Source organism: Sabethes cyaneus, chromosome 3 (assembly GCF_943734655.1).
Source record: "Sabethes cyaneus chromosome 3, idSabCyanKW18_F2, whole genome shotgun sequence".
NCBI classification, from domain to species: domain Eukaryota; kingdom Metazoa; phylum Arthropoda; class Insecta; order Diptera; family Culicidae; genus Sabethes; species Sabethes cyaneus.
In genome coordinates this window covers 77,086,864-77,112,692 of record NC_071355.1, presented here as the reverse complement: position 1 = coordinate 77,112,692, position 25,829 = coordinate 77,086,864, and the positions used below count along the sequence as shown (strand labels likewise).

General features: G+C 41.0%; 3 protein-coding genes across 3 annotated transcripts; 2 read left to right on the top strand and 1 right to left on the bottom strand.

The window, feature by feature from the left end:
* The first annotated feature begins 4,456 nt into the window (after window positions 1-4,456).
* On the top strand, window positions 4,457-10,211 carry LOC128739741 (uncharacterized). The gene is made up of 4 exons (XM_053835238.1): window positions 4,457-7,226; window positions 7,280-8,366; window positions 8,458-8,982; window positions 9,359-10,211. The coding sequence occupies exons 1-4, from the start codon at window positions 4,457-4,459 to the stop codon at window positions 10,209-10,211; spliced, it is 5,235 nt and encodes a 1,744-aa protein (XP_053691213.1).
* A 2,450-nt stretch (window positions 10,212-12,661) lies between these two features.
* Window positions 12,662-14,450, bottom strand: LOC128743871 (apyrase). Its single transcript, XM_053840554.1, has 2 exons — window positions 13,379-14,450; window positions 12,662-13,323 (listed from the first exon to the last, which is right to left on the bottom strand). The coding sequence occupies exons 1-2, from the start codon at window positions 14,204-14,206 to the stop codon at window positions 12,877-12,879; spliced, it is 1,275 nt and encodes a 424-aa protein (XP_053696529.1). The 5' UTR covers window positions 14,207-14,450; the 3' UTR covers window positions 12,662-12,876.
* Window positions 14,451-16,913: 2,463 nt separating this feature from the next.
* LOC128743870 (tubulin alpha-1 chain-like) lies at window positions 16,914-19,108 on the top strand. Its single transcript, XM_053840553.1, has 2 exons — window positions 16,914-17,054; window positions 17,630-19,108. Exons 1-2 carry the CDS (start codon window positions 17,052-17,054, stop codon window positions 18,977-18,979), a joined length of 1,353 nt encoding a protein of 450 aa, XP_053696528.1. The 5' UTR covers window positions 16,914-17,051; the 3' UTR covers window positions 18,980-19,108.
* The last annotated feature ends 6,721 nt before the right edge of the window (window positions 19,109-25,829 follow it).

Sequence of the window (25,829 nt, the reverse complement as noted above, 5' to 3'; positions counted from 1 at the left end):
AGTATTATTTCACATTTGTTGTTTCAAAATTTTCGTTAATATATTTGACAGATTTGAATGCGTTTTAAGCCATTTATAATCACAAATTTAAAGTTTTAATAACAAAGTCAGTTTTAATACCTAACGTTTCACTTAGCTTAAATTTTGCATCGAGTAATTGCACACGTCGTTGTTTAATTCTTTTAAGTAACAAATAAATTTTAAGCACTTTTAATTAAATGGGATGGTTCCCTTTTTGATTTTTCGTTATCTACAAATTGATTTAATTACCGATTGTTCCATTAGTCGAGCCTTTTATCACATTACCTGTTCCCCGCTTAATGACACCACTTCACTGCACTTCAACCTATATTTCTTTTAGTATACAATACATAAGAAAGTTGAATGTTCATTCATACTTTTCCATGCACTCATTAGCTACAAGATTACGTATACAACTTCATAGAATGAAAAGTGTGCAACTTTCCAGGATCGTGTTAAACGCGACGTATCGACTTTTTAATCTACACTTAAAGATGTACAACACGTTATCGGTGTTTAACGAAAGTGACAATCGTGTGACGAATCGTCACCAACTTGACAATGGGTAGGGTTCAGCTTTTCTCATTCATTACCATCAGTTTTTAGCATATACCTGCTTTCAACATAACTATAGAGTATAAAAATGCACTATGGTTCTACTCATTCCCAAGGAAGAAACACTATTCATTACTATTTCCTGTACATATAAATGTGAACTCTTAGTGGCGCCTGCCATTCAATAACTATGCCGCACTAAACAAACGCGGATCAGGGTGTACTACAAAGCCCATATTTTGGCAGCAACACTAAAGAAACAATCACTTCAAACTGCACCTATTTTATTGATCATATGGATTTCCAAATTATACCGCACTGCGACTTGCACAAACACCAACCACGCAAGACGGCCGTGCCACGAATGCGAACAGGATTTGCCCAAGCGTCGAATGGAACGGTCTATGCAAGCTCATCAAGGATGTTCTCAAATATTATGCTCTGGTAGAGCAAGCTACTCAATTATTCTCAATTGAAACATTTTTTCTCTTTTACATATTGTCTTGTCTTGTTTTGGTATGAACCAAACTACATATATTGAAGGAAAAAATGGAACCGGCTTTTGAAACACGTGTTGAAGCCGACTGCAAAGGGAACGCATGGTATGTAATAAGCTTGATGGTGGAGATGCTCGTTACGTTACGTACATATTACTTTTGTTGGGGTCCCAGACAAACAAAAAACATTCGCACACACAATCTTATTCTATATTCTGACGGATCTTAATTTCGTCCGACTTATTTCGAACGAGTCTTTCGCCCATTTAGTTTTGCTGGCGGAATGTTGAATACTATCCACTATCGTTCGACAAACCGTTCCGTCGGAACAGCCTCTGGGGTTCCTCGTATAGGAAGCGTACCGTGGAATACTGCAGAAGATTCGTACAGATTACCTTGTCTTGATTACCTTGAACAAGGATACGTTTCTGGAATCCAAAATAAGAATCCCTGGGATACCTATGATTCGGCAAAGGATTTGCCTATTAATAAGGAATGCTCAGGTTTTTGAAAGCAAAACCTCTTGTGTTAGTAAGGGGTATCTAACCTCAATGATTGAGAGGCGGGAGTTGCATGTTTTTTTTTGTTTTTGCATGTTACAGTGACAGATAAAAGAGTAGGATTCCTCTAATTGAAGCCGAAATTTTATCGAAATACTAAATATTTGTACGTAATGGGAATTTTCTAAATTATTGTACACGTTCGGGCTGAAGAGCTCCAGGATTTTAAAGAATTTCATACCAAGGAATAATTTATGGACTTATGAGCAAAAACGTATAATTCATTACTTTTGATATATAGACAGTTTTTCGATGAACACCTCATCGGCAACGTTACAGAAGGGGGCGAGACTGAAACTAAACTAGGAATGCTCATGGAAGATAGCTTTATAAACATGGCCAAGAAACGCTGGCAACTGCTCTACATTTAGTTATTTCCCAGAATTGGAGATTTGGAAGAATGAGAAGCAACCGAAGGCATGGATGAAAGGAGTTGTTTGTCCCATAGGGGTGATAGGGGCAATATGGGCCGCCTAAGCAAAACTCGTTATAAAACATACAGCAACGTATTTAAATTGCTTTAAACGCGATAAATTTATGATTTGACATGTTTTTGAAAATGCATTTTGTATGAAATATAATTTGGGTGTAAATAGCCAATCAATTTACATGTTAGAAAAATGATACTTTTTGCTCTGATCAAAATCTATGCGGGGCAAAATGGGCCACCGTACGGGGCAATATGGACACCATAGGTGAACTTTATGATTCACCGAGCTTTTAGCAGAAAATAACATTTAAAATCACGTGAAATAGAAAAAAATAGACTAAATGAATATTTTAGCGACTATTTTTATTGTGTTTTACGAGATTAGTATTATGAATTTAATTTAAATTAGGTTAAAAACATGTTTGCTGTTTAACAGCAGGAGCACATCATTTTTGTGCAATTGTGAGTCCAAGAATGGCAACGACGGCATTGGTTCCAACCGTCTCCATCCGTCGATAAACTGAATTGAACTCCACAAAAGCAACACAAAGTGTCCTGTGGGAGATTTTCTATGTCACTTTTTTTTTACTCGTCTTCCTGCTTTTTCGGTTCGAGTAATAGAGCTTCGCTAGTGTTTCTTAATCTGCTTAATATCCTTGTTGGCCTGCAATGCTTTAAGGCACCCTCTATATGGACTCGACGTGACGATAGCCACCTTTTCAAATTTTCTTGTTGACACAGCTCTCCTACGATAAGATTTTGGCAATGGCCGTAACATTAATGGTGACACGTCGAAGCTACCATTTGATTCCGACGGAATTGGTGCTATTCTTGGTACTGGGTGTGAAATGACCGTTGAACTATGCGGCTTCAATGGTGCTACTGCCTGCGAAGGGTCGATTTCGCGGAATAGCCATATCTGAAGATTTGAAACCCAAAAATGGTCCCTCATCTTCCGATTCTGGATAGATGAATGCAGTGGATTGTTGTAGTCTGTCTGTTACCTCGGCAGGTGCGAAATCTTTATCGCTAAATACGAAACGGTTGAAAGGGGCGATTCCAGTTTTACGGAAACCATTAACTGCTGCTGACAAAGTAGTAGCACGGAGATACGCCTTTCCCAAAAGACAGCTCACCTCGTTTAAGATGACAACCTCTCCCGGATTATTTTTGAGGTAGGTTTCAAACGCCTGTGAGAAGTGCGTCTTGAATGGCCCCATGAAACTTACATCCAGCGGTTGAAGTCTATGCGAGCAATGCGGCGGCAGGCTCAGAACAATCACATTGTTTTCTCTCGCCATGTCAACGAATTCTAAATTCTTTGTGTGGCTAGAGTGGCCATCCAGAATTAGAAGCACCGGACTGTTTGCTGTTGGATTCACATGTTCAATGAAATGTTCAAACCATCTGCAAAACTCCTTGGTTGTCATCCAACCGCTGGGTTGCATGCAAAGGATGTTCCTGGTGGAGCACCAACTTTCAATTTTTCAGTCAGTCTGACCCTTAGAAAAATAATGAATGGTGGAAGAAAATGTCCTGTAGCAGACATGCACATGCACGCTTAGAACAATTGTTCTGAGCACTCCACGCTCAGCAGAAACAATGGCGCTCACCTGTTTTTCCCCCGCAATGCCAGAACTTTGGACTTCTTAGTTTGTACCTGTTGAATAAAAGATAATTGTCACAACCTTCAGTTGTTACGCACCTTCGTCAAAACTACTTTGACACCATAGTTCGCCCTTAACGTCAACGAACCGATGGGATTAACGTCAGTAAATGACAACTCCTAAAACGTCACTCGGAAGAGGTAAACAGAAAAACGTTTTGTAAGTGAGGAGATAATTAAATCTAAAAGTAAATCTAATTATTGGCTATTTGCATTAAAACTACCAGAGTTTTCTTAAAATTAGTAAAATTGTTAACACTAAATAAATCTATATTATAAAGGTAAATTGAAATTTAAGATTACATGCAATATTTACAAAAATTTACTATTCTAATTATTGTCTAGACAGATTCTTAACCTACAGTACGGTCTATAGAAAACGTAAGGATTAAACAAAATACTAAGCTAGTTGAGCTAACCTGTTTGGAAAACGAAAATTAGAAAAGACACTAAACGTAAGTGCCATGAAACTTCGCATGAAAGCATGAAGCATGAAACACTGTTAAATTACTATAAGTTCAAATATCAAAATCTAAGATATTGTACATTATACATGAAAAATCTATTAACTTTGTATTACGTTATTCGATAGGGAATTTTTAATAGCGTCATCAGTGGCTGTTAATAAATAAAGTACGTTATTAAAGAACCGGAAAACTGTCTTTTTTGTTGCGTTCGCAACAATCTTAAAAATTCCGTTTATTTCGCGATCGGGAAGGCTCGAATTATGCCGCCAAAGGCAATGCGAAGTGTGAGTTGTGGTGTGTGCCGGGATCCGGATAATAGCCGGATGGTATGCTGCGACGAGTGCGGATTATGGTTCCATTTCGAGTGCGTGGGTGTGAATGAGGACATCGAGGAGAGAGATTGGAGTTGTTCTGAGTGCGTGGCTAAACGGTCAACTCAAATCCCATCGGTCACCGTCACAAATCTTGCAAGGGATGGAACGGATTCCAAGTCGAAAGGCGAACAGGAGCAAGCTAAACAACTCAGCGAATTTCAGAAGAAGTTGGACCAGATGCAGACAAGGTTCGATGAACAGCAGCGGGCGTACCAGGTGCTGCTTGAAGAAAAAGATCGTGAGCTACTTTCCGTGGTGAAAGAACTCAAATCCCAGTTCGAATGCCGTTTGGCAGTTAGAGAGCGAGAGATACGAGAAGAGCTGAGCGTTCCTATCGCTCCACCGACTGCAAATTCGACGGTAGTAGGAAGAAAGGATAACCGGTCATCGAGTGAGGTGGAAACGGCGATGGCAAAATTGGAAAGGCAGCTTGCAGAGATGTCAGAGAAGCAGGAGCAGCAAACGAGGACTCTGGAGGAGAGAATAAGGGCGATGGAGATCAACAGAAGTCGGTCCAATCTTTCGGATGCTGATCCCAACGAACTCAGCCGAAGTCAATTGGCCGCACGGCACGCGGTGTCGAAGGAGTTGCCTACGTTTTCGGGAAATCCGGAAGAGTGGCCCCTCTTCATCTCGACGTACGAGAGCAGTACACGGATGTGTGGCTTCAGCGATGAGGAAAACCTGCTTAGACTTCAGCGTAGTTTGAGGGGGAGAGCTCTCGAGACAGTTCGAAGCCGGCTGTTACATCCAGTGGGACTTGAAGGCGTTATCAAGACTTTGCGAATGTTATACGGCCGACCCGAGGTTATCGTCAATACGCTAGTCGGCAAGATTCGGGAAATGCCAGCACCGAAGACGGAGAAACTAGGAACTCTGATCGACTTCGGTGTTGCAGTCCAGAACATGTGTGCAACGATCGTAGCCTGCGGGTTGAACGAGCATCTATGCAACGTAGCACTCCTTCAAGAACTCGTCGAGAGACTGCCACCAACTGTGAAGCTCGACTGGGCCAAACATCGTCAGACATTGAAGACGGTTACACTGGAAGACTTCAGCAAATGGTTAGAGACACTAGTGGAAGCAGCGTGCGTGGTAACGATTCCGTCGACAGTCGGTGTGTATACTAGCAAGCCTGAAAGGCGCGTGAGGAAGGAGGAAGTTCATGTTCACCTCCAATCCAACTTTGACCAGGCATCGATAGCATCGACGACCTCTACGGTGATCTCCAAGAAAACCGGAAAGCCGTGTGTGATTTGCCAAGGAGAATGTAGCAGCGTGGGGTCATGTAGGAAATTTCAAAGGCTAGAAATTGGGGCAAGGTGGGCAGCGCTGAAGCAGAACAAACTGTGCCGGAAGTGTCTGGCGAAGCATTTCGGAGCGTGCGCGGTAAAGCGAGCTTGCGGAAGAAACGGCTGCTCATATATGCATCACGAGCTGCTACATGATGATTTCAGATACCAGAAAACAGAAAACTCCCGAACATCGGATTCCAGGGTCGCTGCTGACACAGTTGCCGAACACTGCAATACTCACGTCAGCTACGCTAGCAAAGTTCTCTTCCGCTACGTCCCAGTAATCCTCCATGGACGAGGCAAGTCCGTTCGTACCTTCGCTTTCTTGGACGAAGGCTCATCAGCGACGCTAATGGAGCACAGCTTGTTGAGAGAATTGGATCTCGACGGTGAACCGTATCCCTTGTGTCTAGGTTGGACGGGAGATCATCAACGACACGAAATGAGTTCCGTGATGCTAGCGATGGAGATTTCCGGAGTGCGTGATACGGAGATATACCGGATGCCGAAAGTGCACACGGTGGAGAGTCTTGCACTACCGCAGCAAACGTTGTCAATGGCGGAGCTAGCATTGGACTATATCCACTTGGAAAACGTGCCAGCGGACTCCTATTGCAACGTCCAGCCGCGTATACTCATCGGAATGGACAACTGTCGCTTGGGTTCTGCGTTAGACAGTAGAGAAGGCGGAAAAGTCGAACCGATCGCTGCTAGAACCCGCTTAGGTTGGATAGTGTTCGGACCATGCTCTAAAGCTTCTCAACCATCGACAAACTTCACGGCGCACCACAGCTTCCACGTGTGTCCGTGCTGCGAGCGGAGAGACGCAGATCTTCACGGCCTCGTGAAAGCATACATGTCTCTGGACAGCACCGGAGTAACGAGTTCCGTCAAACCACTGTTATCGAAGGACGACGAGCGAGCGGAACAGTTACTGAGATCCTTAACGTGTGTGAAAGGGAAGCGAATGGAGACCGGACTACTTTGGCGGTACGATGATGTTCGTCTGCCAGATAGCAAATCGATGGCGATGAGACGACTGGTCTGCTTGGAGAAGCGTATGCAGCGGGACCCTGAACTAGCTGAATCGGTGAAGCAGAAGCTTCGGGATTACGAAAGAGCCGGGTACATCGAGAAGCTAACGAAAGGTCAATTGGCAGAGAAATTCGATCGGGTTTGGTATCTCCCAATCTTTCCGGTAGTTAATCCTAACAAACCAAAAAAGATGCGCTTAGTTTGGGATGCAGCCGCTAAAGTCTCGGGAGTTTCGCTGAATTCGTTCCTGCTAACAGGACCGGATCAACTAACCTCTTTGGTATCCGTACTACAGCGTTTTCGAGAGTTCCGCATCGCCATCACAGGTGACATTCGAGAAATGTTCCTCCAGATCTTGATGAACCGGCTCGATCAACAGTGTTTATCAGTGTAGAAACAGAAGAAGAGGCGATACAGCTAGCGAAAGATGTCCGGCACGTCCACGCGGAAGCGGGGTTCGAGATACGGAACTGGCTGTCGAACTCGAATCGAGTATTGCAGCAATTGGAAGCAAATCCCGGCGAAAAGAGTCTAAACCTGTCGAGTGAGATGGCGACGGAGAAAGTTCTTGGCTTGTGGTGGTGTACTGCGACCGACACGTTCACCTTCAAGATATCTCCGAGAATCAACGCCGAACTACTGCAAGGTGGCATCGTTCCAACGAAAAGACAAATTCTAAGCACACTAATGACGATCTACGATCCACTGGGTCTACTGGCTCACTTCCTAATGTTCCTGAAGATATTGCAGCAGGAAATCTGGCGGAGTGGTGTAAGTTGGGACGAACCCATCAAGAACGAGCAGTTTGAGAAATGGCAGACATGGTTACACGTCCTTCCGCAAGTGGAATCTGTCAGCGTGCCAAGGTGTTACCGGATGAAAACGAGCTTAAGTGATCGGAATGCGATCCAGCTACATGTGTTTGTGGATGCGTCAGAGAACGGTTTTGCTGCAGTTGCCTATCTGCGGTTCGAGGAAGACGGTGAAGTGGATTGCGTTCTGATCCGCGCGAAGACAAGAGTGGCTCCGCTGCGATTCGTGTCGATCCCTAGACTAGAACTACAAGCTGCAGTCATCGGAGCCCGCCTTGCAAACGACGTTATGGAGACACACAAACTGAAACCTGCGCAACGATTTTTCTGGACAGATTCACGAAATGTCCTCTGTTGGCTTAATTCCGATCACCGGAAATATAATCCATTCGTCGCGGTGCGGATTAGCGAGATGCTGGAGTTGACAGAGACATCAGAATGGAACTGGGTCCCAACAAAGCTTAACATCGCTGACGAGGCAACGAAATGGCAGAAGCTGCCGGATCTCTCTCCTACTAGTCGCTGGTTCCGTGGTCCTGACTTCCTGTGGGGAGCGAAAAAGGAATGGCCTGTCATCCAATCCAAATTCGAACAGACCGCAGAAGAAAAGCGACCACATGTATTGCACCATTCCGTTGAGCGCGCCCTATTCCGGTGGGAAGACTTCTCGAAGTGGAAGCGACTACTGCGACATGTAGCATTCGTTCAACGATTTCCGTCGAATCTACGCAGGACGTTGTTGAAGAGGACCTCTAACGCAAGAGGAATTTGAGAAGGCGGAGCTCTTCATCCTCCAGTCGGTGCAAGATTCGGAATTCGATAAAGAAAAAGCCCTGCTGCTGAAGCCGAAGCCGTTACCCTGGAAACACGTGTTGCCGAAGAGCAGTTTGTTATACAAACTTAGCCCATTCATCGGTGGAGATGGACTGTTGCGAATGAAAGGTCGCATAGATGAATGCACACATGTGGAGGAGTGCACAAAGCATCCAATCCTCTTGCCCAAGCAACATCCGGTTACGGACCTTATCATAGCTAGTATCCATCAGAAGTTCTGTCACATGAATCATCAGACAACGCTTAACGAGATCCGGCGCAGATTCTACGTTCCAGGACTGAAATCGGCCTACAAGCGTGTTCGAGAACGGTGCCAGCTCTGCAAGATTCGTCAGGTGAAGCCCGAAGCCCCGGAGATGTCTGGTCTACCGTCCGAGCGTTTGCAAGCCTTCTGTCGTCCTTTCTCCTACGTCGGTATCGACTACTTCGGACCAATGCACGTTGTTGTCGGTAGAAGGACTGAAAAACGTTGGGGTGTACTACTGTGTTACCTGACTCACTGCGAATATGCGTTGTGTTCGCGGGATCGTGTTGGTTCGAAAGGTTTCGAAAAATATCGCCTTTGTATCGAAAATATCGTTAATTTTGATCACTAAAAATAACGTACTTAAACGTTATATTTCAAGTGCGAGTAGTACGCAATATTTGTGTTGTGAAACTGAATTGTTATTTATGCAACTTTTTACAAATTAAATGCTATAACAAAAGCACAACTTATAAAAAATCGTTTATTATCGATATTAACTGAACATGCGTTATAAACGAATAAAACGTATGGTTACGTTTTATTTCAATAATACGCATATTCGCAGTGAGTCAGGTAAAACAGTAGTGACCTGTCTAACTATGCGAGCAGTACATCTCGAAGTCGCCCATAGCCTCACCACAGACTCGTGTATCCTTGCCATCCGAAACTTCATCGCCCGAAGAGGTACCCCAGTGCAGATAGTTAGCGATCGCGGCACCAACTTCATCGGAGCTAGTCGCGAGCTGAAGGAAGCCTTACAGCAAGTGAACCAGGACAAACTGATGGACTATTTCGTCACACCTGATACGAAATGGTCGTTCAACCCGCCCGCATCACCACATTTTGGCGGAGTCTGGGAACGCCTCGTTCAATCCGTGAAGAAAGCCCTGAAGCACCTACAAGTCACCCGCACACCCACTGACGAAATACTAAGAAACACACTCACCGAAATCGAGCTTATTATCAACTCCCGACCTCTGACCGAATTACCACTTAACGATGAGTTTTCCCAAGCGCTCACTCCAAATGATATCTTGATCGGTTCGTCAGACGGTTCAAAGCCCCCGATCGCGTACGACGACAGTAGCTACGCCGTGAAGCACACCTGGAAGATGTCCCAGGTTTATGCTAACCGATTTTGGCGTCGTTGGATAGCTGAGTTCCTGCCCACACTTACACGGAGGACGAAGTGGTTCAACCGAGCCAAACCGATCGCCGAAGGAGATATCGTTGTCATCGTAGACGACGCACTGCCAAGGAACTGTTGGCCGAAAGGTCGTGTGGTGCGTGCAGTCCGCTCTAAAGATGGACAGGTTCGACGTGCCGTTGTACAGACCGCACATGGAATCTTGGAGAGACCCGCGGTGAAACTAGCAGTGTTGGACGTCGGTGCAAATGTTGGTACGTCGAATCGTTGACCTCGAAGTACCGGGGGGAGTGGAGGCTCCGGCGAGATTTAACACAACCTTCAGTCCGGAAAACTGTCTTTTTTGTTGCGTTCGCAACAGATAATATTGATCACCTTCTTAAATGTAGCCAGAAAATATAGTTACCTGAATGACCGAAGTCTCATCAACGTTATATATTCTGTCTGGCGGAATGTTATTTTTTTGTAATATTTCTTCCAGAAGGTCATAAAATTTGCCAACAGCAACGCGATTGAAACCTTGTGCTCTAGCAGCTGAGGTTGCTTCGGGTGCACGAAGAGATAGTTGTGGGTGACACTTGCGGAACCCAGCCAACCAATCTATGCCGGCCAGCTGTTTAGATCTATTGAACGGGTTTTCCGCTAGGTCGAACGCTAGCTTTCGGATTTCCCTGGTAGTTATCCCATAGAACTTTTCATCCATAGATAGGATGTAACTCACCAAGTCATTCTCCTGCTTCTCCGAGAACACATTGGAAAACGACCCGAAATGCGATTCTCCTGAGGGATGCGTGCGATGTAGATAGCGATTCAACGTTACGTCGTTTTGAAACGCCAGCCTGCACAGCTACGATGGCCGCACTCAAACTGCCCTGTGGCACTGTTTTCGATTGGATTTTCTTATGTAATTCCGCACCATTATTCTGGTGCGCGTCGTCGCAGTACACTTTTATAGGTTATGTTCAAATGCAACGCATTTCAAATTGTCATTGCCAGCTATGCCCATTTTGCCCCTCACAGTCATGTTCGATATAAATGAGTTTATTTTTACAGCAAAATAATAAATCACTGTTATTATTCTGGGTAATTATTCATATATAATAGTAGTGACCGTTTATAAAGCCAAAAGGTTCATAAAACTAACCACAAGGCATATAAAGCTTATTTAGTTGATCGCCATTCTTATAGTTTTTTGCGATTGATAATCAGTTCAAATTTCTTCTAAATAACTCAAGTACGGTATTGAATTTAGATGCGGTTTTCGCGCAGATGCTTACTAAAACATTTTCAATACATTCTGCAAAGAAATTAGTGCAATTGATTGTATAATGTGCTCCAACGAACGGACGTTCGTAGGACTAACGGTTTTAGCGTAATTACTTTTGTCCACCTAGAATTGGGTTTCATCCCACGGTGTTTTTCTGTACACAATAGGATTGTGACGATTGGAGATGCATGGGTGGATTTATCACTATTAGGCAGAGTAATCACATGACAAATCGACTAGGATGGTTAGTGTGCCTGGCAGCTAAATCTGGATTATTTTCGCTAATGCCAATGCCGAAACTGTTATGACCAAAAGTCGGAAGCGACGGCCTCTTATATTCAAATAAATGATTTAGGTGCAGCTTTTCTAGAATTACCGAAACCTAGTTATATAGCCATACCATAAGTTTAAGTTCGTTTGTGCGATAACCAGTAAGCACATCACTTGCATTGACGCAATGGAGCCGGTCAAAGGCCGCAAACGTTTCTTTTTCACAACCCATCATTACCGGTGTTTTGTTCGCATTTTAGATACATATTTACTATTGATGATCGCTATTATGAACAACAGTCTATCCATTTAATTCGAAGAAATGGGAAGCAGAACTTTTGACATATATTTTGAACTTAAAACTCAGGCTGATTTTGAACCCCGATGAATCGCAAAATAAATAATTCTAGGCAGCTAAAAATTCGAACAGTTTTGTCTAAAAATTCTAAACTGTTTGAGAGTTTTTTAAACTCAGAACGGATAGAAAGCTCGATTACTTTCAATATGTACTTACTTTAACATATATTCGCCTCGATTCTGCATTCCGATCGGCCCTGTCCTGATCAGAAACGTCTCGATCGACGTGTGTTATAGCATTCGATCGGTATATAGAATAGAGGCGATTGTTTATAATAATATCTTACCATATATTGCTCATACCTGGCATCTTTGAAGAAAATCGTAATTTGACCATTGGCTTAACTAACGCTCATTTCTAAAATGGACATGGAAATTACTCTCAAGTTTTTATTACCCATAATAATTTACTAACTATAGCTATTTTAGGATTAAAAAACAAAGTCCATTTTCCTAGAGGGGCAGGCTTAACCCGTCATTGTTGTTAGATACTCACATCTTCGAATATTTTATCATATGACTCTAATGTCGTTGCCACCATTGCTCTGTATAAAACTAAATTGTACTCTGTTGATTACTGTAAAATTTTCAGAGCCATAAACTGAAATTTTAGAACACAAAATAATCGATTTCATACCACAAGTCTAGTCCACAAGTTTTAGCAATGTACAGCAATGTGAATACTTACCACAGCCATTTGCTTCAACGTCACACCAAAATCTTGTGTAACATTACATTAACGGTTTTTGAGTACAAATTGTTTTAAAATTGTTTAAAACCAACGGATATTACATTCGGAAAAGCAAACAACACTGTTAATATTGAAAACAGATGAAATGTACTATGTTCTTGGAAAAAAGCATCCATGACTGACAAATACAGCTAAGTCCAAACTATGTGGCATAATACTTTTTATTATAAAGGTACCATACTTTTCCATTTAAACTTCTGCTTTCTCACTTACTTGCATATGTACACTTTTTTCACACAATCCAATTTTGTAAACAATTTGTAATTAACCTATGACTGTTTCAGTCCGCGTCTAAATAAACTCCAGGCCTTCGAACTTGTAGCTCGTTGGTATTTTCGTTTCTGACATCAACATTTCACCGTTAGTGTTAAACGCGCTAATAAAACTTGACGTTTTACCATTTAGCTCTTCCGTCGATAAAGCTATAATGATGCGATCCTCTGAATGCGGCAAAAATTTGAAGCTAGAATACCCGTGCGTAGATGGCACATTGGTTGGTTTCAATTCTACTGTTTTTATCGAATGAAACTGCTCGTCTGCAGTAATTAGATAGTTGCATCCCATGTGCTCGTCTCGGGTTTCATTATAACGTTCTCGGGAGCATCGTCGTGGCAAGAAATACCACCGCCTACACTCGCTGGACCATACTCCCGATTCGTGTATCATGTAGCCTGGCCATTCAATACCGATGGCACTGCGGAGTGCCTTGAAATTGTTCTCCCAGTTAAGATGATACACCTATGAAACATATAAAATTTTTAAACATTTTTAAGGAAAATGCACAAATGCTCACCTCTCCATGCACGGTAATTGCCTTCACGAACATTGGATTGTTATTCTCGAAATCTCCCCCAGCAGTGGTCCACTCTTTACCCATGGAACCCACGTATAAAACCTCATCTTTTACAGTGGCCCACTCTGATTTAAAACCTTTACTAGTTTTTCCGTCTCCGTCTACCAGTAATAGCCAAGGATAGGGAATATCTTTTTCAATCACATAAACCAATCCAGTTCGGTCGTCAAATGTTAGCAGCTTTCCATTGAATACTACCAGTTCGGACAGTTCCATACCCCGTCCTTTTAGAGCAAAACTAGACTTTAACTCTTTAGGTGGGCCTTCGTCCCAGGAAATCGTTATTGATTCCTTGGAAGGAATATAACTGAGGTAGCCCTTCATTAGATAACTACGCCAAGCCTGTTTTCCGTTCACTCGTGAGTTTGTATCCAAATCGGCTATGATTCCTATCCTGTACGTGTACATCTCATTGCTAATGATAGGACTACTTAAAGGATAGGTGTGATTATAGAAAATCATTGCAGTTTTATCGAGATTGTTTATGCTTGATCTACTGGAAAATCGGGAATTGCTAACAATGTAAATCAGGAGAATCAGAATCGCTCCTATAACTGCCAACGGCCAGATCAGATGCACTTGAAGTCGAATAGTTCTATTACCCAGTCTGTACGAAGGTGGAGTCCGTAAGGCTTGGCGCCAATCTCTAATATACATTCCGGTGTCAATTACGACTGGCTCGTTTCCGTTAGTCGCTAATTGAGATGTCGAACTAGTTTTCGATATTAAATCCCGCTGATTTAGTTGACTGTATTTATAATTTTTCATTGAGCTTGGCTACTAGGAACGCACTCAGCTGTTACGGAACGATAGATTTTCTGTTCCACGTGAAACTGGTAAATAGTAATTCAATTCACTTCACTGCATTATTACTTACTACACAACTATTTTGTATAACACGTGAACAATTTTCAACACAATAGCATTTAGTGTCGATTTATAGCCATTATTTCCAGAATTTTGATTTGTTTGATATCTATTTCGTGTTACACAGCTGTTGGCTGTCGCTGAATGCTGTTGCAGTTGCAGTTGCAGTGAGAGAAACGTCAAAAAAACTGTCAGTCAAATCCTATCTCGGCCTCGGGTTATACCTTTTCAAAAGGACGGAAGTGAACCAAAGGGTTGGGTACCGCCAGAGTGCAAGCGACATGCGACGCGACGCGACATTTCTTGAGGCCCAGACACAATGCATACGGATTTTACTACGTTGCGAAAATTTGACAGAAAACCCACACGCTCATTTATTTTAACTCTAAATAGAGTAAAATTATAAATACTCAGTTTCGTTAAAAGTGGATCTACTCTGAATAGAGTGGTTATGCCGTTACTCACTTATGAGTAGCGTAGCATGTCAAAGGTGAGTAATTCTTACTCACTTCTAATTCTACATGAAATAACCAAACTGAATAACTTTCACCCATTTCTATTATTTGCATGCAGGAAAATTAAATTGGATTTAGGGCATATTTATAATATAAAAAATACAACGAATTGATTATTTATTTTCAATTTAATGTGTTTATGTGATAACGTACAATGGAAAGAAGAAAAATATTGTTCATTTGCTTTTCTGTTATTCAGGCCGTCTGTGAGTCGTGCGCTATATTGAACGAGCTGCACAGGATGCTTCCAGATTCGCATCTTTGCCACTTTTCGATGATTCTATTCGGTTTGTGGTGTTCTTCTTGTAGGCTTGGCAAAAGATGTTTGATTTAAAGAGTAGGAAAACTTGCTTGTAAGACCCTTTCACCTTTGTCGAATTAAGTGCGACATCATTCTGGCATCAGCTGGATAATTGGGTATTTTAGCGGTATATAAATTTTCACCTATTATGGTAACATATGGTGTCACTGTATCGTCACATGAAGACTTTTTCAAATTTGACGAGTGAAAGTAATAAAAATAGCATTTTTTTAATTTAAAAAAATTTTTGGGATAAGACGATAGCTGAAAAGTAAACCACTTTTCTTCTCAGCTCACCTCAGACAACACAGTGAATAGATAAACTATGGTCATCGGACGATACAGATTTCATGTGGGAGCTGTCAAAAGCTCGGTCAAAATGAAGAGCTCTATAAGAAAGATAGAAGAGAGGGAGAGAACTTCTGGCATCATTTCAATCAATCAGCTTGGTTGATATCTGTCAAACAGCAAATCATTCTATTTTTGATTTTTATTAATTTTTTCATTGAATATTGACTTAGTTGAAATAAAAAAAGAACTGTTAGATTCAGAAAACGACGAGCTATCAAATAAGGTGAAAAAATCCACTTTTTTGGGGAAATTAAAATACCCAATTCACCGCTATAGGATATATCCATATAGTAAATCGGGAAGTCCGTCATGTAGTCCTTGCCTCGTTCACTGCCAAAAATGTACAGCTCCTGATGTTTCTAGGGATGAGTGGAATATAAATTATAAAAATCCACCCTTAATGCTCTACGGTGGCACAGGTAATCCACAACTTCGGATGAAACATTATTATGAAACCGAAATCAGTAAAATAGCAATAAATCTTACAAATAACCACCTATGCCCACAAATGGTCAAATTGGTTGATACTTACGCCGTGGTTATCGAGTCAGCAATTTGTGAAGCAGAGTTGTTTCCAGTTCTTGCATCCACGACCGGTTGTTACATCTTTGGTCAAGTTTCGATTTTCATCTTGTAGGTATTGCCTTGATGTTGTCTTATTAAGGGATCTAATTCTTCATTAACTTCAATCAACAGTGGGATTCGCTGTGAATATACTGTACTGTAGTTATTTCAAACTGCTTCCACTGTGTCGCAAAAAACTTGCCTTTAGCAAAAGTGCATCTCTGTTGATGTCGTAGATCTTAGTCTTACTGTTTTACCTGACTCACTGCGAATATGCGTATTATTGAAATAAAACGTAACCATACGCTTTATTCGTTTATAACGCATATGCAGTTAATATCGATACCAAACGATTTTTTGTAAGTTGTGCTTTTGTCAGCACAGCAGAGCGATATTACAAGCACACTTTTCATCACAGTTTTGAAGGTTGCACTTTATGTATGACTGTGCAGTCCAATTGAGTGCGAAGAGCGCAATACCAAAGATAATTTCGCTTCGCTGTGTGGCGTTTGACAGATGGATTGACAGATGCAATTGCTGAACTTTCAGTAAAAATGACATTCGAGGATCTTTAGTAAAAATTTTAATCATTTGCTGGATTTCAGTGAAAAAGTTGCTGGTTAATAACAACCAGTAAATCATTTTGCTGAATCGAAAAATGCAATTTTCGATTGTAGATATTTATTTACTGATGAACAAGATTTTTTCACTTCCAGTACAGATGCATATGTGGCAACACTGGACACGAACGAAGCCGCAGCGCAACGAGCGCAACCGACAAAAGTTCGTTGCTTCTTGCTGCGCTTGCTGTGCTCGACTGGTTCGTTTTCCAAATGGTCCATGCTATAACATAAAACGAAATTCACTTCGGGTTTGCCCATCATTCTCAGTTTGGAAGGCGTCCTAGTTAGCTGTACCAAATCGAGCTAAAGCTTATCTGATTCTTCAAGTTAATTGAATCTCAAATACCTGTGAAGTATTCTTTTCGTGCAAGTGAAACGTTTTAATTTTCAAAATGGTAAGTATTTTTTAAATTGTGTAATTTTAAATATTTATTGTTCATATAATATGACTTTCATCGACCACGTCACCACATGCCGGTGAAAACTTCGAAACCGGAATTTGGTGAAATAGGTCGATTTTCTCGTTAAAATTCGTAGTATATACGAGAAAGTTTCGATTCACCTCTTATTCATTGTAAAAAGTATGAATTTCGGTGAATTTGAAGATTATTTTTTCTAATTTATGCGTGAGGAACTAGCCGACTGACGCCATTTTCTTTTTCATTATGCCACGCCAACGCGCATAATCAGAAGTAGAATGTTGCATCTGCAGCATGAGTCATAGCATTGCGATACCTAGAACATTACAAAAATAGATTTTCGTTCGCCTTTCTGGGCAAAAGACCAATTTGCTTACCCTTTGCGATCCGGTCTTTAATCAGATAAGGCTAGAGTAACATGTTTCTCCAATCGGACGGTTCTCTCATCTTTATTGGTGAACCGTTATGTAGAGGAATGAACATTCTTTTGCGTAATCGTTAATATTGAGTATCAGCTTACTAAGTGTTTTCTCTTTTTCAAATTTCTTCAGCGTGAATGTATCTCTGTACACGTTGGTCAGGCTGGAGTCCAAATTGGAAATGCCTGCTGGGAATTGTACTGTCTGGAGCATGGAATCCAACCGGACGGTCAAATGCCCTCGGACAAAACCATTGGCGGTGGCGATGATTCGTTCAACACTTTCTTCAGCGAGACTGGAGCTGGAAAGCATGTTCCCCGCGCCGTTTTTGTTGATTTGGAACCAACAGTAGTAGATGAAGTTCGCACCGGAACCTACCGGCAGCTGTTCCACCCGGAACAGTTAATTACCGGAAAGGAGGATGCAGCCAACAATTACGCTCGTGGTCACTACACTATTGGAAAGGAAATCGTCGACATTGTCCTGGATCGCATTCGTAAGCTAGCTGACCAATGTACCGGTCTTCAGGGTTTCCTGATTTTCCACTCATTCGGAGGCGGTACCGGATCCGGTTTTACTTCCCTGTTGATGGAACGTCTCTCCGTTGACTACGGTAAGAAGTCGAAGTTGGAGTTTGCCATCTACCCGGCTCCACAAGTTTCGACCGCCGTGGTTGAACCTTACAATTCCATTTTGACAACGCACACCACTTTGGAACATTCCGACTGCGCATTTATGGTTGATAACGAGGCGATTTACGACATTTGCCGACGTAACTTGGACATTGAACGCCCTACGTATACCAACCTGAATCGTTTGATTGGTCAAATTGTTTCTTCGATTACCGCTTCGCTTCGATTTGACGGTGCTTTGAACGTCGATCTTACTGAATTCCAAACCAACTTGGTTCCGTACCCACGTATTCACTTCCCATTGGTAACTTATGCTCCGGTTATCTCAGCCGAGAAAGCTTACCATGAGCAGCTGTCGGTAGCTGAAATCACCAATGCATGCTTTGAACCGGCCAACCAGATGGTGAAATGCGATCCCCGTCATGGCAAGTACATGGCTTGTTGCATGCTGTACCGTGGTGATGTAGTACCAAAGGATGTCAACGCTGCTATTGCAACCATCAAGACTAAGCGTACGATTCAGTTCGTCGATTGGTGCCCAACTGGTTTCAAGGTCGGCATCAACTACCAGCCCCCGACTGTCGTTCCCGGTGGTGACCTGGCTAAAGTACAGCGTGCCGTCTGCATGTTGTCTAATACGACTGCCATCGCTGAAGCATGGGCCCGTTTGGATCATAAGTTCGATCTGATGTACGCCAAGCGTGCCTTCGTCCACTGGTACGTTGGCGAGGGTATGGAGGAAGGTGAATTCTCTGAGGCCCGTGAGGATCTGGCAGCCCTCGAGAAGGATTACGAAGAAGTCGGCATGGACTCGGGCGAAGGAGAGGGAGAAGGTGCCGAAGAGTATTAAATCTAGACGCTTGCTATTAGTCATAGCATAGTGGCGGAAAAGCCCAGCAAATCAAACGAAAGAAAATAGCCGTGAGGCGCGGAGAAAATTAATTTATTAAATAAACGTTTCTCCAATTAAACCGTTTTTTTTATTGCTTCCTTTACGCTGCTTTACTTCGTTTCGTTTCACTTGGTTTTTCGAGCATGACAAAAACGGTATGTATAACGGACAACTGTCGTGGTGGTAGCATCGCTGCGTTATGTTTTCTCAGCGTGGAAAGAAAGGTTAATAAACTTCAATTGACCGGTCTAAAAATAGAATACATGCACACGTTTTGCTTTACCAAGCAAGCTTTTTGAAATGGGTATGCTTTTTGCTGTTGCTTGCATCGTTAAAATACGTTGAACGCGTTTCTCGGCAAGTCGCCGGATGGATTTATTACCGCTATGTTACTGTCTTACGAGTACATCTAACAACAGTCGCGTAGGTGCAAGAATTTGCATTAAATCAATCATTAAAAACCAAATATCACCTAACTTGGTTTAAAACCATGCTGTGATATAAAATGAAAAATCAACTAGCTTTACTCCCACTCACGTCCTATAAAACATCTTCCAGCAATTCTACGTTAAAAAATTGCATCGGCGCATGTCCATATATGGTTCTACTGGTTCTTACTAAGTAGCGACGATCTCATCGATGACCTAATACCGTCAGACTCAGTTCCACTTCTGCATGGCCCAGTATGGGGATTTAGTGACATCAGCGCTTAATGATTCATACGAACCGATTATTTTACGTTTACCGGTTAAAGAAAGTAAAAGTAGATTATATAAGTAAATATAAATTTTGAAGTCCAAAGCATTAAATAAAACATGTCTCAAGTGGTTAGCGCCTGGAAAGCACGGTTTCTATGAACTAGCCCGGGCAACCATTTGATCACCTGAGATGAAGGCAATTTATCTTACATATCAAAATGAATTCCTGTCTGTCTGTCTATCGGGTTCCTTATAGGATCGAAAACTACTGAACCAATCGGCGTGAAAATTTGCATGTAGAGGTTTTTGGGGCTAGGGAAGGTTCTTATGATGGTTAGAGACCCCTCCCCCCACTAAGAGGGGGGGGGGGGCTCCCATACAAATGAAGCACAAATTTCTGCATTACTCGAGCACTAATCAAGCAAATGGAACAAAATTTAGCAAGTGGGTGTTTTTGGAGACAAGATTTTTTTCTATGGTGAATTGAGACCCCTCCCCTCTTTAGAAGGGGAATTACGACTCCGCTTCCCTTTAAGAGGGGGGGGGGGGGCTTCCATACAAATGAAATACAAATTTCCTCATAACTCGAGAACTAATCAAGCAAATGGAACCAAATTTGAGTAGAATCAATATATAATTGATTATACTATTAGACTGCATTTCAGCCGAGATGCACAAAGCTGACCCATCTTTGTCAGGCCAGATGATACATCAGCTATTCAGCAATACATGGGAAACTGCAACTTTTCCGGTTGACTGGATGCAGGGCATATTGGTCAAAGTACCTAAAACAAAAGATCAAACTGCATGCGATAACTGGCGTAGCATCACGTTGTTCTAGTTCTATATTACTCTGAAAGTACCGCCATCCGGGGTGAGATTGTGCCGCGGGGGTGACATTGTGCCAAAAACCAAAAATGTTTATTTGTGAAAATTTTTTATATCTATAGAAACTGGTAACCTAAATTCAAAATGATGATGAACAAAACATATTTATTCATAACTTAGAATAGAACACAGATAATATTAGTAAACTATTTAGCCTAAACAGGGTTTCAAAGTTCGCGATCAAAAATATGCGGAAATAACGCTTGTAAAAATTGTCCCGCATAAACCAATCCAGACAAGAAATCGCATCAACTTGCTATCTTGAAGGTATATAAACTAATGATTTACAATGTATTGAAAGGTTATTATGCGTTGGATAAGTTTTGATTACGAAAATAATATTTTTCGAAACTTTGCACTTTTCGAGCTTCACGGGGGTGAGATTGTGCCAAGCCATAATGATCGATCCAATTTGTGGATTTCACATTTGTGAATTTTTACTTTTTCTCTGGAAATTTCAGATACTTTGAATAAACACTCTAATATAAGACGAATATATTAAACCGTGTATAAACTGCCAGTTTTAAGGAGGGGGAGGGGGGTGGGATAGGCCACATGTTCTGCGGCCGCGGGTTCTCCAACGAAGTAATGGTTGGTTTTGTTAAATGATCAAATAGGTATACCTCCTTAGGATACACCCCTTCATATATCTCCCCCTTGTTAACCCTAGAAACGCTAGGCTGTCCATTGACTACGAACTCATTTGTAGTTATTTCAGACCTCTCCGGGTTATTTTCGTTCATACTTTTTGTATGATGCGTTGTTTTTGACCGACCCCCTGCCCCTAATAGTCCACTTAGTTCATGGATGGCCCCATGTGAACTACTTTATACTGATATTTATGTGTATTGTTTATAAACATGCTAATAATCACTGTTTAGGGTTTTAGCTTAACTTTTTGTTTTTGGCACAATGTCATCCCCTAGAAGGGGTGAGATTGTGCCAAAGTTCATGCACTTCCAGTAAAATTAGGGTTCATTGTAACTAAACCATCTCGACGGTAGTTGTTAATTGAACAATTTAGTATATATTGACGGTTGTACAACATTTTCCCAAAAACTGTTTCCCCGAAATCCAGTTCCCCGAAGGATATTTTCCCGAAGCCTATTTCCCCGAATGAACTGTTTTCCCGAATGTACCACTTTCCCGAAAACCATTTCCCCGAATATACTACTTCCCCGAAAACCGTTTGCCGAATGTACCATTTCCCCGAAAAGTGACGTTTTATATTTCGAGGTCACAAATTATATAAGCGTTGAAGTTAAGTACATTAGAGATCAGAGTATTAGGCATTACTGATGCGAGGCACGCAAATTCCGTTCGGCTAATTTTGGCTCCTAATTCCGTGCAAATGGTATTAAAGTCAACAATATCCCTCAACAAAACATGCACGTTTCCTTCAACAATGTTTGAATGCTTGAGAGTATACGTTCAAACATTTTTGTCGAAAATTTTCCCTCCTGCAAGAGTTAAATTCTATGACTGAAGGTGAAAGAAGGAAGCAGTAACCAGCGACTTTGCTGGTCTAAACCGTAATTGAAGTACCTAAATGTGCGCCATCTGATGAGCGGTATATCAATAGCAAAATGCGACAATATCTTTGAAATAATGACGAATTTTGTTTCAGTTTTTCATGAAATATAATGTCATTACCGTTAATTGACCTTTTTACAGTGTTTCAAGTGAAAGTATGGTAAAAAAGGGTTGTAATTATTATTGGAGCCTTGCTTTTTGGCACCCTTAAGACCTAGTACCCTTGGCGGTGGCTAGTCTCACAACCGCACGCTACGGCACTGGCCTTATGTACATGGTCCGAAAACGATTTTTCTTTTATATGTTGGAAATCATACCAAGGGACCTACCTAAGAAGGTCAAGTTCTGCATCTGTTCACCAAGAATGATCCATGTATTCACCAAGAAAAATGATAGCCAATCCACCATTGGATGCAGCAGACTTTCGCACGCACAAATTTGTGAATTTCCGCATACCCAGTCGTAGTTACTAATTTTCAGTTGATTCCGCACGAGCAGCAGTTATTTTACGAGCAAGAATATGTGAAAACTGGTTTTGTTTTGTAATAATTACTAGTATGTCACAAGTTCCGTCAACATTCACTGTCGTTTCAATTGTTTCAGCTTTACGTGTTTTTCTACTTTTTGATTTGCAGCCTTTTAGATTATCAAATTTTAAACTTATCAGATTTGCAGCATAAAACTGCATCACCTATTGTATAATGCTGCGCAGTGAAAGTAATGGCTTATTTTTAAAAACATGCTTTCCGGGGAAGCGGCATTCGAGAAATTGGTTTTTATAAACTGTATTTTGGGAATGTAGTACTATTGAGGAAACTGATTTTCGAATTCAGTACATTCGAGGAATCAATACATTCGGGAAAGCATTTTTCAGAAAACTTCTTTCGGGGAAAATATTACCCAGTATGTCGTATAATCTTACACAAATTGCTACTTTAAAGATACTGGGAAAAAAAGTTTTGGCAAGACCAGACACATACTTGACAACAGCACTATGGGCCAGAAATTTAAATTTCGGAACAAAAATATTTGCGGTTAAACATTATGTCTCAGCTCAATGTGGTCTTTGGCAACTTTTTGAATAAAAAATTGATGCATATTTTGAAAGGGTCGTCCAATATTCAAGCGTTACTTAAATAACAATTTAAGAAATAACTTTTTGAGTAAATTTTTTTTCACCTTTTTGGTTTCAGAATATTAAAGATAAACCAATTTCAAGTATTTTTTCTGAAGATTTCAAACTTCTACCTTTTACCCATTTTCAGCAATAGACCTTTGTTTATAAACGACCCCTCAAATCACATTTCTTCTTGTAACATGTTTATTTCAACAGACAGCTCAATGTGATGTTCTAGAAAATATTTTGCACATAAAAGAGCAATATTTTTGCCGAAGACTGTTTTGCTTTATATGCATTAATTATTAAGATATAACTGATTTTAGTTTAAAAACCGTCTGATGAAAAATCTGAATATCTTAGCCATCTGCAAGTATCTGCAATTAATTTGCATACCAATTTGTAGGGAATTATTAAAGCTATCTGCCCAAATGTGTATTTCAGAGAATACCTGGGAATACCATGGCTGGGAATACCTGGGAATAGTGCGGTTTTTTTTTCATGCATTTTATAACTTAATAAATATGCGTCCTAGCGTCAAACAATCTTCACAGAAAATATGTATTTCAACATACTAAATAACTTTGTAGAACATTCGTAAGCAATAAAATAATCGTGTGCAAAGTTATTGAGTGTAATTGATTTTCAAATGCTCTTTTAACACATCATTATATATCGTAACCGGAAAGAGATAGATAGTTACTTTATTCAGCAAAATTGCTTATTTTAGTATTTTCTGCAACTTTTGGAGAAAAAAAAACTTTTTTTTTAAATTATTTAAGAAAACAAAAGTTTGTATCACCGTAATAGGTGAATTCATGGTCACCCTAATAGTGCAGGAAGATGCGCTTTATTTTATTATTTTACTTCTCCAAAGACACCACCCTTGAAAAAATACACATTTTTCATCAAACGGTTTTTAGCGTAAAAACAGTTATATCTTATTAATTAATGCAGAAAAACGAAATAGTCTCCAGCAAAAATATTCCTCTTTAATGTGCAAAATGTTGTCTAGAACATCACATTGAGCTGTCTGTTGAAATAAACATGTTACAAGAAGAAATACGATTGGAGGGGTCGTTTAAAAACAAAGATCTATTGCTGAAAATGGGTAAAAGGTAGAAGTTTGATATCTTCAGAAAAAATACTTGAAATTGGTTTATCTTTAATATTCTGAAACTAAAAAGGTGAAAAAAATTTTACTCAAAAAGTTATTACATAAATTGTTGTTAAAGTAACACGTAAATATTGGACGACTCCTTCAAAGATGCATCATTTTTTCATTCAAAAAGTTGCCGAAGACTACATTGAGCTGAGACACGCCGTTTAACCGCAAATATTTTTGTCCCGAAATTTCAATGTCTGGCCCATAGTGAACAGGCCATGAATTTTACTCGTGGAAACCAGTACATTCGGGGAAATATATTTCGGGGAATTATTACATTCGGGTAAATATCCTTCGGGACAATGGTTTTCGGGCAATTGGTACATTCGGGGAAATATCTTTCGGGGAATTGTTATACAATCTATATTGACAGGTTTGAAATCAACTTAGTTCCTTAATTGTGTGTATACTGGCTAAAGAACAAAAATATGTTTTTTGGCACAATCTCGCCCCGGATGACGGTACTCTGTAAGAGAAACCTGAACCGGATCCAGTAGAAAATCGACGCTACTCTCCGGCGGCAGCAAGCTGAATTCCGTGCTGACGGATCATATCTATAGATCATATCACAACAGTCCGCATTATATGCATTATATTGGAGCAGATCAACGACTTCCTGGACTCTCTTCTGCTGGTGTTCGTTGACTTCGAAAAAGTGTTTGACCGACTCAACCATGAAAATAATAGGTGTAGAGAAGTTCTAGATAAGCTAGTCCATCTTATCGAGACAGAGCTGCATATTATCACCGAAACGATATGCAGTGCAAGTTAGAATACCTCTCCAAAAAGGTCTCATAGTCAATGTAGCAAAAAGAACTCTATGCTAGTGAACACTGACAATCCCTAAAACTTCACAGCAGCGGGACAACAGGTTGAGCAGGAGGAAACTTTTCAATATCTTGGTCACCAGGCAACGCCTGATGGCGTCACCAAGACTGATATCGCCACACGGATCAGGAAGGCCAGGGGTGCCTTTGCAGGTTTGTAAAACATCGGGCGCCCAAACTTTCACTATACCTTTGAAAATAATAAAAACACGTAAAATTTGGATAGAATACTGCACCAAAGCAGTCTCGGATATGTTGTAGGTATATGTAACATATGTACGATTGCTCGCATCCCACTTGATACCATAAAGGCCCAGGCACAATGCAAATTCATATGCATTGTGTCTGGGCCCTGAGGATAGCGAACGGTAGCGATAGGAATTGGTGTAGCTTAAGGGTTACAGTTACAACTACCAGGGTCACACACATTCTGATAGTAAAATTAGCAGCGAACTAAAATAGTTTTGTAGACGGTCATAGTCACAAAGTTAACCGATAGAATTGTTAAAGCGGATATTTGATTTCCCTAGACCGAAATTTTGACCCTGTCCTGTACACCTACAGGAAAAAACAAAACGAC

Coding starts and splice junctions, on each gene's coding strand:
- LOC128739741 (XM_053835238.1), top strand. CDS start 4,457: ATGCCGCCAAAGGCAATGCGAAGTGTGAGTTGTGGTGTGTGCCGGGAT. Junction 7,227..7,279: donor GTTCCGCATCGCCATCACAG/GTGACATTCGAG, acceptor CTCGATCAACAG/TGTTTATCAGTGTAGAAACA. Junction 8,983..9,358: donor ATCGACTACTTCGGACCAAT/GCACGTTGTTGT, acceptor GCATATTCGCAG/TGAGTCAGGTAAAACAGTAG.
- LOC128743871 (XM_053840554.1), bottom strand. CDS start 14,206: ATGAAAAATTATAAATACAGTCAACTAAATCAGCGGGATTTAATATCG. Junction 13,324..13,378: donor CAATTACCGTGCATGGAGAG/GTGAGCATTTGT, acceptor TATGTTTCATAG/GTGTATCATCTTAACTGGGA.